Consider the following 14,852-nt stretch of genomic DNA (forward strand, 5'->3'; position numbering starts at 1 on the left):
AGAGGGAGAAAGATAGAAATGCTGATGAGAGAGAACATCAATTGGCCGCCTCCTGCATGCCCCCCACTGGGGATCGGGCCCACAACCTGGGTGTGTGCCCTGACCAGGAATTGAACCAGTGACCTCTTGGTACATGGGTCGAGGCTCAACCACTGAGCCACACCGGCTGAGCTGAATACCTACTTTTTTTTTTTTTTTATGCCTCTACCTAGAACCAAGGAAATGGTTCATTGTGAACAGGGACCACTGGGATTTCTGTCCCAAAAAGGAGTGCTCATGGCACACACCTGTAGGGTTACCGTGGGTTTCAAGTCATAGAAAACCAGGCTCCAAGTGGCTTTAACAATAAGGACATTTATTATATCACTTCGCACATGTGTCAGCGGTTGGAGGCACGATGGTTTAATAGACCCAGAAGAGCAGTAGCTTCAATGAGCTGGAAATTGAACTCTCTCTGCTGACTGTGTGGGTTTGCACATTGCAGAGCAGGGATGGGAACATGGTCACTTTCCACGTGGTTCGCCACCACGATGCTCTGGCCGTTTGCAAAAATGGCCCCCGTTCTGCATGCCTTCCTGTATCTATGCTCCTTTGCAAGGTCACTATGAAGGTTTCCCCCCAGGGAGGTAGAATGCATTCCCTCACCCCTTGGGCATAGCAACATCGTGTAAAGTGCCAAGTGTACATCTCATGATGTCCGTCTTGCTCATGGAACCCTCCTTTGTCGGCCTGCAGGACGCTGAGAGCTGTGTGACTCCGTCAATCCCATGGTCCCAGTCACCCCTCTCAGAAGTGGAGTCACGTAGTTGGCCCCACGAGGAAGCCCAGTGAAGACCAGAAACTGCTCAGCCCAGCCCAGTCCAAACTGCTGACCACAGAAATCATAACAGGTTATGGTTTGAAGCCTCTAAATTTGGGGGGGTATTTGTTATGCAGCAAAAGCTAACTAATACGTTTGCATTCTAGACCTTGGGAAGTGGAGAACATAGAGCAGACCCCTCCCATTCAAGAGCACTTCAAGGAAGTTAGACCCATTACTTCCACTCGCATCCCATTGGCCAGAAAGCAGTAAGATGGCCATACCTGGTTGCAAAGGATGCTGGGAAATTTAGTCTTTGTTCTTTTTTTCTGGCTAGCTGTGGGCAGTTTAAAACAAATAGAAGTCTTCCTAGAAAGGGAGGATAGAATGAATATGGGGAAATAACCAGATGTCTCTAAGGCAGCAGTTTAGATGAAGCAATGCCAAGAAGACTTCCTGAAAGAAGAGACAGGATGTGTCAGGGTCTTGGAAGCCAGCCTATGGAAGAGACTGCAAACTACACAGGAGGATTAGGACGTTCAGCTTCCCCTTTAAGGTTTTCATCATTCCCTGGGTGCTTCACCTCGGGATCAGGGTGGTTGAGAAACCCCTCCTCACCAAATGCCCTGGCCAGGGCAGAAGGCAGAGACTGAAAAAACGTTTTTTTAAAATCTCTGCCAATAAAAACGTAGAGAAAGGGGTTGAGGCAGCTGTTGAGACAGCCCAAGGAGAAGGTAGCCCAGAGGATGGGCAGCATCGTGGCGTCATGAGACTTTGCTAGCCCCAGATGGATCAAGCGTGCCACGTTGAATGGGAACCAGAAGATGAAGAAGGCGCTTACCAACACCAGCAGCAACCTCCTGGGCCGGCTGGCGTGGACCCAGGCCTCCTGCTGGAGCTTGGCACGGATGAGGTAGGCACAGGTGCTGATGATCACCAGGGGCACCAAGAAGCCCACCAGGAAGTGAGTGATGGTCACTACCTGTTGCCTGTCAAAAACCACTGAATCCCCGTTGCTGGAGTTCTTCTCATTCTCTGTGTTGAATTTGAAGAAGCAGTACCTACATCCTTCCTGTTTTCCACCAGTCCGGAGTATCGAGTATGGAGAGCAAGTGATGGCAGCCAGGAGCCATACACCGAGCGCCAGCCAGCTTGCTCGCTGCACAGTGCGGTGATTTCGGACCCACACTGGGTAGAGGACAGAGACGCAACGGTCCACAGAGATGAGGGCCAGGAGGTAGATGCTGGCAAAGAAGGTGAGGACCATCAAGGCCAGGTAGAACTTGCAGGCCAAGTCAGTGAGGGGCCAATGGTGGGTGATCAGGTTGTAGATGGCGACAGGCAGGAACAGTAGTACAATAAAGTCAGCAAGGGCCAGGTTGAAGAACCAGACGGTGGTGACGGTGCGGGTCATGCGGAAAGCGGTCATCCAGAGCACCAGCCCGTTGACCACTACGCCAACCACAAAGGACACGGACAGGATGGCCATGGTGAGCTGGTGGAGGTACCCCACCTCTTTCTCGCGGCATTTGGAAGCAGAGCTAAGGTCCATCTTTCTAGAACAGGAATGACTACATGTCAGAGGTACAGACTACCTTCCCCTACCTATCAGAGTCCATGGTCCCCTCGAAGGCCCTTCCATTTTTTTTCTCCAGTCAATACATTTTATTAGCATTAAATATATCTTTATTGAGCCTGGCCAGTGTGGCTCAGTGGTTGAGCATCAACCCATGTACAAAGAAGTCACCAGTTCGATTCCCGGTCAGGGCACATGCCCAGGTTTTGGGCCTGATCCCCAGTGGGGGGCATGCAAGAGGCGGCCAATCCATGTTTTCTCTCATCTCTCTCTCTCCTCTCCTCTCTCTCTAAACATCAATAAAGAAAAAAAATTTTTGCCCTGGCCGGTTTGGCTCAGCGGTTAGAGAGTCAGCCTGCGGTCCAGAGAGACCCGGGTTCGGTGCCTGCTAAGGGCACGTACCTTGGTTGCAGTTTGTCCCCGGCCCTGGTTGGTCATGCGGGTGGCAGCCACTCGATGTGTCCCTTCACGTCGATGTTTCTCTCTCTCTCTTCCTCTCTCTCCCTCCCACTCTATCTGAACAAAAAATGGAAAAATGTCCTCAGGTGAGGATAAAAAAAAAAAAGAAAAAAAATTTTTTAATAAATAAAAATATCTTTATTGATGTTTAGAGAGAGAGAAAGGGAGAGGGAGAGCGATAAACACTGATGTGAGAGCAGAACGTCGATGGGCTGCACCCCGACCAGGGATTGAACCAGCGACACTTCAGTGCATGAGACAATGCTCAACCAACTGAGCCCTACCGGCCAGGGCCGGCTTTTTTTTTTTTTTTTTTTTTTTTAACTCATTCTTGAGATCTCAGTAAAACTCTCCCTTGCTCCCCGAAAGACTTTTCTGCCCACCTTGACTGGAGCAGGCCCCCTGTAGAAGCTTCTCACTCACTGGGAGACTGAGACAGGTAGGAGTTAGACCTGAGTGCATTGCATCACCCGATTCACTTCCATCTGCCCCACTGGACTGAGCTCCCCAGGGGCCAGGCCGGTGTGTGGCCCGCTCACCAGCCCCCAGCACATTGTAGGCACTCACTACACAATCGACAAATGATTGGTTAGGAGGACAAGCTCTCCTTTGTCCCCCAGAAGACGATTCAATTCTTTTAGTCTGACAGTGTGCACTGAGCCCGTACCGCCTGCCCGACGCGCTCCCTAGCACTGCGGATACAGCACTGATGAAGTCCAAACGGCCCTGGTCCGTGTGGCTCAGGGGCTGGATTGTTGTTCCATGCACCCAAAGGTCATGGGTTTGATTCCTGGTCAGGGCACATGCCCAGGTTTGGGTTCAATCCCCGGACGGAGTACACATGGGAGGCGACTAATCAATGTTTCTATCTCTCTCTCTCTCTCTCTCTCTCTCTCTCTCTCTCTCTCTCCCCCGCCCCTTCCTCTCTAAAATCAATGAAAACATACTTAGGTAAGGATTTAAAAAAAAAAAAACACTCAAACATCTCTTCTCTGGTGGAACCGACAAATGGCATGAGAAAGTCTGTTACCAGAGTTGCTGCAGAATTTTTGATCTCTTTGCTATCTCCTTCTTGTATACCCTGGCCCTGCTTCAACTGTCCTTACCCCCAAACCCTCACCCTCTGAGCCCTTTGAGGCCCCTCCCACCAAATTCCCGTCCAGTGTCACCGTGTCCTGTGTCCTAGGGCGAGGGTCAAGCCGAGGAAGCTCTGTCTGTCTTCGTTGTCTGTCTGTCCAGGGCAGCTGCCAATCTTGAGGCCGGGTTGGGGGTCGAGGATGGAGGACAGGAAGCAGATAAGAGTCCAGGAAAGACTTGAGCAAGACTCATGGTGGCCACAGAGACCAATATCAGAGCCTGTGACGTGTCATTAGATGTGGGTCCCAATAGGCCCTGGTAGCTGGGAGTTTGGGAGCTGTGAGTGAGGGGCTCCAAAGAGATCCTGTCACTGTGCCATTCTAATTCTCTTCCTTCATCCTTTCCTGTGTCCCAGCCCTGGGCCCATCTCAGGAAGGGAACTCAGCTTCCTTAAGTACCTACTCTATGTTTTCTATGTGTTACTGCACAGCAGGAGGGTTAGGGTCCAGTGACCTAAGTTCAAATCCTGGCTTCAGCCGGCTGGTGTGGCTCAGTGGTTGAGCGTCCGCCCATGCACCAGGAGGGCACCGATTCGATTCCCTGTCAGGGCACGTGCCCAGGTTGTGGGCCTGATCCCCAGTGGGGGGCATGCAGGAGGCGGCCAATCGATGTTCTCTCTCATCAATGTTTCTCTCTCTCCCTCTCCCTTCCTATCTCTCTAAAATCAATAAACAAAAAAAATTTATTTAAAAAGTCTTTTTTTAAGAAATCCTGGCTTCACCTCTTTTGAGCTGTGCGATCCTGGGCAGATTACTTGACCGCTCTGTTCCTGAGTCTCTGCATCGGTAAAATGCAGATAATCATAGTCCTTGTTTTACTGTACTAGGCTTGGTGAATGTCAGCTGTGCATAATCCAGGACGTGGGTTTATTTCTGTGGACGTGGGTGTGGACCTTCAGGTTGTGGACACAGTTCTGGCGTCAGGAACTGAGACAGACCCGTGAGACTGTTGAATGGATAACGTGAGTTCGTATCTGTGCTATGCTCTGAGCTGTGTCCGAATGGAATTCGTGTTGTCTGTGAGTGTCTGTTAAGTCAAGAAGCAAAGCATCCTCAAGTAAGAGTCTGCAGACTAGAGTGACGTTTTCTCCAGCACTCGGGTAAGCGGGGACCATGCCATGAGTTTTTTGTTTTTGTTTTTATTTATTGATTTGAGGACGGGGGTAGAAAGAGAGAGAGAGAGAGAAACATTGATTTGTTGTTCTACTCATTCATCTTCAGATAGAGAGGGGGGGGGGGAGAGAGAAACATTGATGTGAGAGAGATACATCAACTGGCCGCCACCCACATGACCCCAACCAGGGCCGGGGACAAACTGCAACTGAGGTACGTGCCCTTATGAGGAACTGAACTCAGGTCTCTCTGGACCGTGGGCCGACGCTCTAACCGCTGGGCCAAACCGGCCAGGGCTATGTTTTTTATTTTTAAAATTTTCTTCTATTTATTTGTTTTGAGTGACAGAAAGAGAGAGGGAGAGAGATTAGTTTGTTGTTCCATTTATTTGTGCATTCAGTGGTTGCTTCTTGTATGTGCCCTGACCAGGAATCAAACCTGAAACTTTTTGGTGTATGCCACAATACTCCAAACAACTGAGCCACCCCGCCAGGCCCAGGTACCATCCTTTAAATTTTTTTTTTTTACATTTCATGAGCTAGATTCTCAGATTACAATTACTGCGTTCACAGGATGTGTGTTTGTAAGTGATGTTACCAGCTTGCTTTCCAAAGAGACCTGAGTATTCACATTCCACATGGGCTGGATGTTGGGGAGAACAGGAAACTAAGTCCTGAGAGACAAACAGGAAACAAACAGACTCATAAATAAATGTATTTATTTATAAACGGGGCTAAGTCTTCCGAAGGAAGCGAACTTCGTCTGATCAGAGTTGCAACAGAGGAAATGGTGGCAGGGCCAGAGGTTTCCTGAGTAAGTGACCATCAAGGCGAGATCTCAAGGATGATAGGAGTTCACTAGGCAAAGAGGAAGGGAAACATGTTCCAGAGAGTAGTAATGGCATGTGCAAAGGCCCTGAGGTTTAGATGTGCTTTTCTGTAGCTGCCTTTTCCTCTTCTTATCTTGTGGAGATTTCTTTTACAGGCAGTTTAGAATGACTAGAATTTCCTAAAACGAGTGCTAGAATCACCGTAGCTGAAGCTAAGAGAAAAACTACAGATATGTAAGGCTCAGATCCTGAATACGGGAAGAAACTTTTCGGTCAGGGATTAGGGTTAGGGTTATTGATTTACTGGAATGATTGTGATTTCCTGTGTGATGAGATAGCTCCCTAAAATGGCCAGTTATTCACTGTATTCCTTTTTTTTAATCCTCACCTGAGGATATGTTTAGAGAGAGGGAACAAGAGGGGGGGGAGGGGAGGGGGGAAGATATCGATTTGTTCCTTCGTATTTTTCCCCCACTTGCCTCCTGCAATCCAAGAGTTTCGTTCCCTTTTCTGTCACTTTACGTGATGAGATTGTTAACCAATTTCTGTCACATGAGGTACAATTTTTTTCCAAGTCTATTTCTTCACTTTTAATTTTAGCATGAGTTGTTTTTTATACACAAAGCTTTTAAATTTAAGGTTGTCAAATCTGTATCCTTAATGAGAGAAGAAAAGGAAAAGAAATACTTTAATTACTTTTACTTATTTATTTAATAATTTTTCTTTACAAATTTTAGAGAGAGAGAGAGGGAGAGAGATAGAAACGTTAATGAGAGAGGACATCAATTGGCCGCCTCCTATATGTCCCCAATTGGGGATTGGGCCCACAACCTGGGCATGTGCCCTGACTCGGAATCAAACTGGTGACCTCCTGGTACATGGGTCGACACTCAACCACTGAGCCATACCAGCTGGGTGTGTATTTTTAAAATTAAGACATTATCTGTGCAGTTCTAGGGTTTTGACAAATGCATATATTGTGTAACCACCACCCCAAAATTCCCTTGCACTCATTTTAAGTATTTATTTATTTATTTATTTATTTATTTATATTATTACTATTATTTTAATCTTCACCCAAGAATATTTTTCTATTTATCTTCAGATAGAGTGGGAGGAATGGAGAGAGAGAGAGAGAGAGAGAGAGAGAGAGAGAGAGAAACATTGATGTGAAAGAGACACATCAACTGGTTTCCTCCCTCACAACCCTGACCACAGCTGGGGATGAACTGCAACTGAAGTACATGCCCCTGCCTGAAATCAAACCCCATGACCTTTTGGTCCGATGCTCTAATTGCTGAGCCAACCAGCCAGGGCAACTTTAAGTATTTTAAAGCACAGGAAAGCTAAAAGAAGTAATAAGAAAAAAATGCATCCCCCCCCCCCAACTATTCTGTTTTTAAATATTGAACTCAAATGTAGAAAGTCTCTAGCAGAGACTATTACTGTTATTGACACCATTAAGCAGACCAACATATGCACCATGGAAGTAGCAGGAGAGGAGAGAGAGAAAGGAACAAGAAAAAAAAAATGAATAAGTAATGGCTGAAAACTTCCCAAATTTATTACACTAACCTACACATCCAGGAAGCTCAAATAGGACAGACTCAAATAGGGTAAACATAAAGAGACCCATAATCAGACACAGCCTAATAAAATGTTGAAAGTCAAGTACAAAGAGATAATCTTGAAAGCAGAAAGAGAAAAATTATTTTTCACTTGCAAAGAAACCCCAATAAGATATATAGCTGACTTCTCAGCCAAAAGTATGAAGGCTGGAAGGCAGTGGCATAACATATTAAAAGTGCTCGAAGAATAAAAGTGCCAACCAAGGATCCTATACCCAGCAAAGCTGTCTTTCAAAAATGAAGGTAAAATAAGGACATTCCAAGATAAGCAAAAATTGAGAGAATTTGTTGCTAGCAGACCTGTCTCACAAGACATTCTAAAGAAGTTCTTCCAGCTGGAAGCAATGTTATTCCAAATGCTAATACAAATCCACAGGAAAAGAATTAGCAAAGGTTATTATGTCATAATGAAGTAGACTACTTAATTTAAGTAACTCCATTCTGACCAGCAACTGATAACATGTACACACCTTGACTCATCTAAACACCGTGGCCTTAAGGAACCGGAACCATAAAAATAAAAGGATTAGTAATAGCCTTGGGAAACCCAGAAAAAAACATAAAAATACTGTGATTAATGATTTCCTGACCTTTGTAACAGCGCCTTATGCCCCCTATCTGTATCAATTGTCCCCTTAATGACGCCAAGGAAGCATGAAGAGGATGTGGTTTTGGTCTTTATAAACGGAACTGTAAGAATGCTCGGGGCTGTTGATTTGGGGAGACTATGCCCCCTGCAGCCCTCCAGTGAATAAAGCGCTCCTCTCATTTACAATTCAGCTGTGCATCTCTGGTTGTCTTGCTGACACATCATAACAATAAAAGACAGCATACAGCCCAGCCAGTGTGGCTGTGGTTGAGCATCAACCCGTGCACCAAGAGGTCACTGGTTCGATTCCTGGTCAGGGCACATGCCCAGGTTGTAGGCCAAATCCCAAGTGGGGGGCATGCAGGAGGTGGCCAATCAATGTTCTCTCTCATCAATGTTTCTATCTCTCTCTCCCTCTCCCTTCCTCTCTCTCTAAATCAATAAAAGAAAAAAATTAGCCCTGGCCAGTTTGGCTCGGTATTTAGAGCATCGGCCCGTGGACCAGGAAATTACAGGTTCGATTCCGGCCAAGGGCACGTACCTTGGTTGTGATTCATCCCCAGCCCTGGTTGGGGTGGTGTGGAAGGCAGCCACTTGATGTGTCCCTTTCATGTCAATGTTTCTCTCTCTCTCTCTCTTCCTCTCTCTCTAAAATCAATAAAGAAAAACATTTTTTTAATGTATGTTATAAGCCCCAAAGAAGCAACTAAAAAACTAGAATATGTAGCCCTGGCCAGTGTTGCTCAATGGTTAGAGTGTCAGCCTGATCACCAAAGGGTTGTGGATTTAATTCCTGGGCACGTACCTGGGTTGCAGGTTTGATCCCAGGCCCTGGTCGGAGCACAGGCCTGAGGCAACCAATCAATGTGTCTCTCCCATATCAATGTTTCTCTCCCTCCCTCCCTTCCAGTCTCTCTAAAAATCAATGGAAAAAATATCCTCCAGTGTGGATTAACAACAACAAAAACCGTATGTATATATTGAGAAACAAAAACCATCTAGGAGTGGAAAAAATCTGCCTGCCATCAATCTCTGGACACAGATAAAGCCAGCCGCAAAGCCAACAGGAAACATCTCTCCCAGGAATAGGCTGTAAACTGTCCTAACGACCCCCTTTTGTCAGCAACCACTGCTATTTTGCTCACTGAGAAACTTTGTTCTCTAAAATCATAGGTTTTTGGAAATTTTGCTGTTTGAAAATGAAGCCATAAGAATGAACACATCCTACTCTTGCCTGGAAGGTCTGAGGCACTTTGACAAAGACAAAAAAAGCCTCAATTTCCAGCCCTGATCAAGAGCTGGGAACAACACACCACCTTTGTCTTAAGTTGTAGTTTCCAAAGAAACAGGACCCTGAGTCCACTTTGCATTCCAGGCCTGATGTTGACTCATTTATATACATTACTGCTTTGCTCCAAAGCTACCAAGACACAGTTTCATTTAATTTCACTTAAATTCCTTTCTTTTCCCAAATCCTACAACTCAGTCACTGTCCTCTACTGGAATGTGGTCTCCTTCACTGCAATCGGTCGGTGAACCTGACTTTGGTTTGTCCGTGGTAACTGGGTTAGGATGGATGGATGGATGGTGATGGACGTATAGATAAAGACAGAGATAAAGCAATGGAAGTAAACTGTTAACAACAGATAAAACTGGGTAAAGGGTATATAAAATACAAAATACTATTTGTACATGTGCAAGTAGTCCATAAGTTTAAAATTATTTCCAAATAAAAGGCTTTGTTTTGTTTCGTTTTTAATTAGAAGCTAAATTAGTTTGCACTAGTGTTTAGCAAATTTTCTTCAGGCAAAATAAAAAATTTGGTTGTATTTCACACTGTCATTTAGTACGTAGGCATTCAAATTTTGATAATTATTTCTAACCATTTTCTATGAACTTGTTTCACTATTTGTTTTAAATGGTTATGCTCTACCCATGGAAATTCACCCGTATTTTGAAAAACCCTCGACGGAGAGATCTGAGCGCCGGTTATAGTCTAAGGCTCAACGAACGTTCGACTCTTCGATTTTGGGTTTTTCTACCCATTAACCCGTGACCGCACTACATTTCCCATAGTACCTCGGGGCGACTCCAATGGTCAGAGACTGCTGAGTCCTGTTAATGCGAAAGGCCTGGCCCTAAGCTTGCTGGGATCTACACGTGGAGGAGGGGCGGGGCTTGCGGAAGGACCAGCGTGAGCCACCCGACACTGCCAGGACACGTGGTTCTGAGACGGCGGGGAAGGGGTGGGGTTGGAGCTGTCGCTCAGCCGCCTGGGATTTGTAGTCCTGACAAGCCCGTGCGGCTACAGACTACAGGTCTTCCCCTGGCTGGATCAGCTCAGGCCTTGCGTCCTTCCTCTACCATTTCCCTGGGATCCATTAACGTATCGACCCCAATCAGTTGCTGAGGCTTTTTCTGCTCCGCAGCTCTGAGCTCTCAAAGCAGGTGCTACGCGGAGAGTGCGGGGGGGGGGGGGGGGGGGGCGGGGGGGGGCACTGGTGAATGCTGACCCTTGGTAGGCCTGGGAGGGGTAAGCGTTCCTATATGCAGATCTGAATCACGAATCAACCCAGAATGCTGCGTACAGGCGACCTGATCTGATGCATAAACAATCCTTGCAAATGCCCTCCACTCACCACCTGGGACCTCTCTGTGTGCCCCAACTCTTTGTTCCTGGACTGGTATGACAGACACTGACCAGGCAGTGGTATCTAGAGTGGGAGGGTATGATGCGGAAAGCTTTGGACCCTGTGGGAGCCCAGGGGAGGCCAGGGAGGACGAGAAGCAGTTAGAGATCCTACTCATCTCAGGGTCCCCAACCTGGCCCCAGACAGCCATCCTCCATTCAGCAGGCTCCCATGTGCCAGGGTATGCTTGGCACACAGAGTTGGTCATACTCAGCCCTGCCCCCTAAGCTATCCGGTCGTGCAGGGTCAGGAGAGAAATCTTACTCAAATTTTCCCAGTAGGAAGTGGCCTAGGCTGGACTAGAACTTGGGCCATCTGGCTCCAGTCCAGGCAGGTATATCCATTGAAATGCCCAATCCACTTACTTTCCAGAATGTCAGTCAGGTCTGTGAGGGTGGATCTCTCCTGGGCAATGGCAGATACTCTCAATGCCTGCTTAATCTATCTTCTGGTAGCCTATGATTCTGCTGGAAAACAAACTCAGGGGCAAGAATTTTGAGCAAGGTCTTCAATCCCATCATTGAAGTCTTCCTGACCAGAGGCCACCCCCTTACCCTCCAGCCTCTCATTCTTCACCACCTATGGGAGCTGTGGGGTTGATAAATGGCACCTGGGGGGGGGGGTACTCCCCCCTTTTGGAGATGACAGGGGTGACTGTAACTGGTTGATCCAATGGTGACAATTTAGGCTGGTGGTGCCACAGCTGAGGGAAGAGATGTAACGACAGTGTCATACTCAGGTTCCTAGTTCCTGTGATGTCAGGGTCAAGACCATGATGCCAGTATTAGGGGGAACTGGGGTGACTTCTGGGTGTCCTCTCTGCCCCGGGGAATCAAGATATGAAAAATGGTGGGGAAATAAAGGTATAATGTGGGTCATGTTCCACCATTTTTCAAATGCTCATGTTCCTGGGCTCCTCTGAACATCCCAAGAGCCAGACAAGGTAGGGGTGATTGTGCCTATGTTCAGATGAGGAAACTGAGGCTCAGAGCAGGGAAGAGATTGGCTCATGGCCTCACAGGCAAAGTAGAGAAGGGAACATTGGGAGGGAGCCTACACTTCCAGGCTGGGGAAGTCTTCAAGTTTGTGTCTCAGCACAGGACCCTGGGGGTAGGGGAAAGGGAAGGGAGTGTGTGTGGGGGGGGAGGGGGGGTGCCTGACATTATGTTTCAGTACCATCTGCTGAAACCAGTTTGAGACATGCTAAACAAAATTAAAAAGGGTCTTTCTTGCAAGACTTGTCAGAGCCTTTAGCTACTTTGTGATTCCCAGATTTCTCTGATCAGGACCAAGACCTGGGACAATGATTGACAGGCCCTGGGTCCCGAAGGCCCTGGGCGGGGGCTCAATGGGGCTGAAGGCGTTAGTAGTGCGTGCACTTATGTAATCCCGACATCTGTGTGGAGCGGATGACCGTGTGTGCATATGCATCAGTGTTCTCCATATGATGATTCTGAGGCTCAAATAACATCCGTAAAAAGAGGAACAGGACAGGCATCCCAAGGCCAGGTTCTTGCCTTTCCCGGCCTGCCACGCGGCGAGATAAAGGCCCAAAGTGCTTCCACTGCCCGCTCAAGTCAGATTCCAGAAGGTTTTACTGTCGCTGGACCTGGTCTGGTGCTCGCCACTCCCAGGAAAACACAGGCAAGGAAGGGGTCCCAGCCCCGCGGAAGTCCCCACCCCCACTTCAGAATCGCCCAGCAAGGCGGGGGGAGGGGGAGGGGGAGGGGAAGGGGGAGGAAGGAAGAGTGGGACAGAAGAAAGCGCTCTCGCAGGGTGCACGGCCCTGGCAAGGGGCGGGTTTCGGGATTGAATGGAGAGGCGGGGGGCCGGCCCCGCTAGAAAGGGTACTCGCAGACGTAGTAGAGGCGCCGCTCGCAATCGTGGTCCCACCAGGAGCCGTCGTCCGAGGCCTGTGCCACGCAGTTCTCGAGCGCGCCGCCGTTAGGCTGGTTGGGGCTGAGCGGGTGCGGCGTGGCGCTGGACTCGGGGCTGGGCGCGCGGTGCCAGGCGAAGAAGGACACGCGCTGGCCGTTCTCGAAGAGGTAGAGGCCCTCGGCGCGCCGGTCGTGCACGCCCAGCCACACCGGCCAGTTGTAGGGCGCCAGCGCCGCGCGCAGGTAGCGAGTGAGCGCCTCCATCTGCTGGCGGTCAGCTGGCTGTGCGAGGCTCCCGCCCCGCGCCACGCACCGCGCCTGCGCCGCCGCCTGAGCCTCGAAGTCGCGCGAGAGCAGGAAGCACTTGTGGCCAAGGCGCAGCCCCTTCAGGCAGCCTGCGGGAGGGGAGGGGTCAGATCCTTGGAGGGCGGGGAGGAGGCGGGGTCAGAACCATCAAGGGGGCGGAGTCAGGAACGCCGTGGGCGGTGCCAGACTGTAGGGACCGGGCTGTGGGGGGCGTGGCGCGTGTAGAGTGGGATCTGCTCTACCGCGTGGTGTGGAGTGTGCCTCCCGCACCGCCCGCCTGCTCCCGGCACTCACCCTCCCCGCTACTCTAACCTCCCATCAGCCAGCACAACACAAGTCTCCAGGAACCCCCTCGCCCGTGATGCCCAGGGTCCCCAGACTTCTCCGGGCCCCCTCCTCCCACCAGCCCCCCGCCAGCCCCGGATCGGCCCGCTTTCCCCGCCCTTCACGGTGCGGACTCACCCTCTAAGCGGCCATGCTCGCGCTCCGCGCGGCTCTGCGCCTCCTGTAGGGCTTGCACGCTGTCTCGGGTGTCGCCCACCGCCTCCCGCAGCTGCCGCAGCCCCTTGGTCAGCTCGACCACACGGGTGTCCAGCACGTGCAGACGGACGTGCAGCTGGTGCAGGCCTGCGTCTAGGCCCGCCAGGCGGCCCACTGCAGACGGACAGGGCGCACGTTGGGCGGGGACCCTGGGGGCGGAATCGGGGGACCGGAGGACCTGGGGGGACAGGGACCTAGGGCCTCAGGAGGCGGAGTTTGTGAGGGTAGGGTGGAGTGACTCGAGAGTCCTGGAAGATCGATGGCCGGGGCTTTGGGGAGGCAAGGCCAGGACCTGGAGCTCATGGGGGTATGGGCGCCACGGGCTGGGCCTGAGCGATTGAAAGGTTCCCCGGCAGTGAAAGGACGTTCATTTGGGTGAAAATGACGGTGGAGGCCTGGGGGGCAGGACGGAGCTAATGATAACTCACGGATGTAAGTGACGGTGTCCTCCGGGGTGGGAGAGGGGCTGGGGCTGGGGCTGGGGCTGGGGCTGGAGGAGGGGATTGGCATTGCTTCCTCTTCTTCCTCTCCCTGATGGCCCTCCTCAGTCTCCCAGGCCCCTTTGTCTTCAGGGGTTCCCTCAGGATTTTCGTCCCCCCTCGCAGTGGGCAGCCCCAGGGCCTCCTGTAAATGCTGAGGCAGGGGAAGGATGGTCAGGGACAGCCTGTCGCCCCATTCTGATTCCCCAGATGTTCCAACCAACCCCTCTCCAGCTATAAGCTGTCTCACTGCTCTCGAGTCCCTTCTGTGAACCCATCACCCCCATCCTCTGAGCCTGTCCCATCCCTCCCCCTTGCCTATTTCCCTGATCCTGGAGTAGCCCCTCCCAAGCGCATAGTGGTCAGGTCCTCCCCCTCCGCCTCTCCCCAACTCACCTTCAGCATCAGGGCTTCCCTCTCCCGTTCCTCCTCCTGGGCGCCTCCCCAGTCCCCCTCCCACTCCCTCTCAGGTCCCCGAGCCCCTTGGCTGAAGCCCAGGAGCTGGGGGACCACCAGGGCCCCAAGGAGCCAGGCTGCCTGCATCAGGGTGGGCTCAGTGCAGCACCCAAGGCTGTCGACAAATGTCTCTGGGGAGGGGGTGACTCTGGGGACTGGAGTGTGTGCAGATCACTAGCCCCCTGGTCCCCACCTCTCCCAGCTCCTCCCTGGTCCCTCTCCTCTCAACTCCTGTCTCTGTTCCTTGATGTGAGTCTCTCCCCGCCTCTCTTGGCTCCCTTGAGGCCCTGCCTCTGTGGCCGGAAACCTCCAACGTTCCAAAGCCTGAATCCCGCCCTGGGTCTCCCCTCACACCCCCCTCTTCCCATTTTCCAG

General features: G+C 50.5%; 2 protein-coding genes across 2 annotated transcripts; both read right to left on the minus strand.

The window, feature by feature from the left end:
* Positions 1-333: 333 nt before the first annotated feature.
* Positions 334-4,068, minus strand: LOC118638326 (probable G-protein coupled receptor 32). Its single transcript, XM_036274065.1, has 2 exons — positions 4,004-4,068; positions 334-2,351 (listed from the first exon to the last, which is right to left on the minus strand). Exon 2 carries the CDS (start codon positions 2,349-2,351, stop codon positions 1,317-1,319), a length of 1,035 nt encoding a protein of 344 aa, XP_036129958.1. The 5' UTR covers positions 4,004-4,068; the 3' UTR covers positions 334-1,316.
* An 8,496-nt stretch (positions 4,069-12,564) lies between these two features.
* On the minus strand, positions 12,565-14,564 carry CLEC11A (C-type lectin domain containing 11A). The gene is made up of 4 exons (XM_036274072.1): positions 14,418-14,564; positions 13,971-14,175; positions 13,465-13,656; positions 12,565-13,091 (listed from the first exon to the last, which is right to left on the minus strand). The coding sequence occupies exons 1-4, from the start codon at positions 14,562-14,564 to the stop codon at positions 12,658-12,660; spliced, it is 978 nt and encodes a 325-aa protein (XP_036129965.1). The 3' UTR covers positions 12,565-12,657.
* Between the last annotated feature and the right edge of the window lie 288 nt (positions 14,565-14,852).

This window comes from Molossus molossus, unplaced genomic scaffold (genome assembly GCF_014108415.1).
Source record: "Molossus molossus isolate mMolMol1 unplaced genomic scaffold, mMolMol1.p scaffold_m16_p_21, whole genome shotgun sequence".
NCBI classification, from domain to species: domain Eukaryota; kingdom Metazoa; phylum Chordata; class Mammalia; order Chiroptera; family Molossidae; genus Molossus; species Molossus molossus.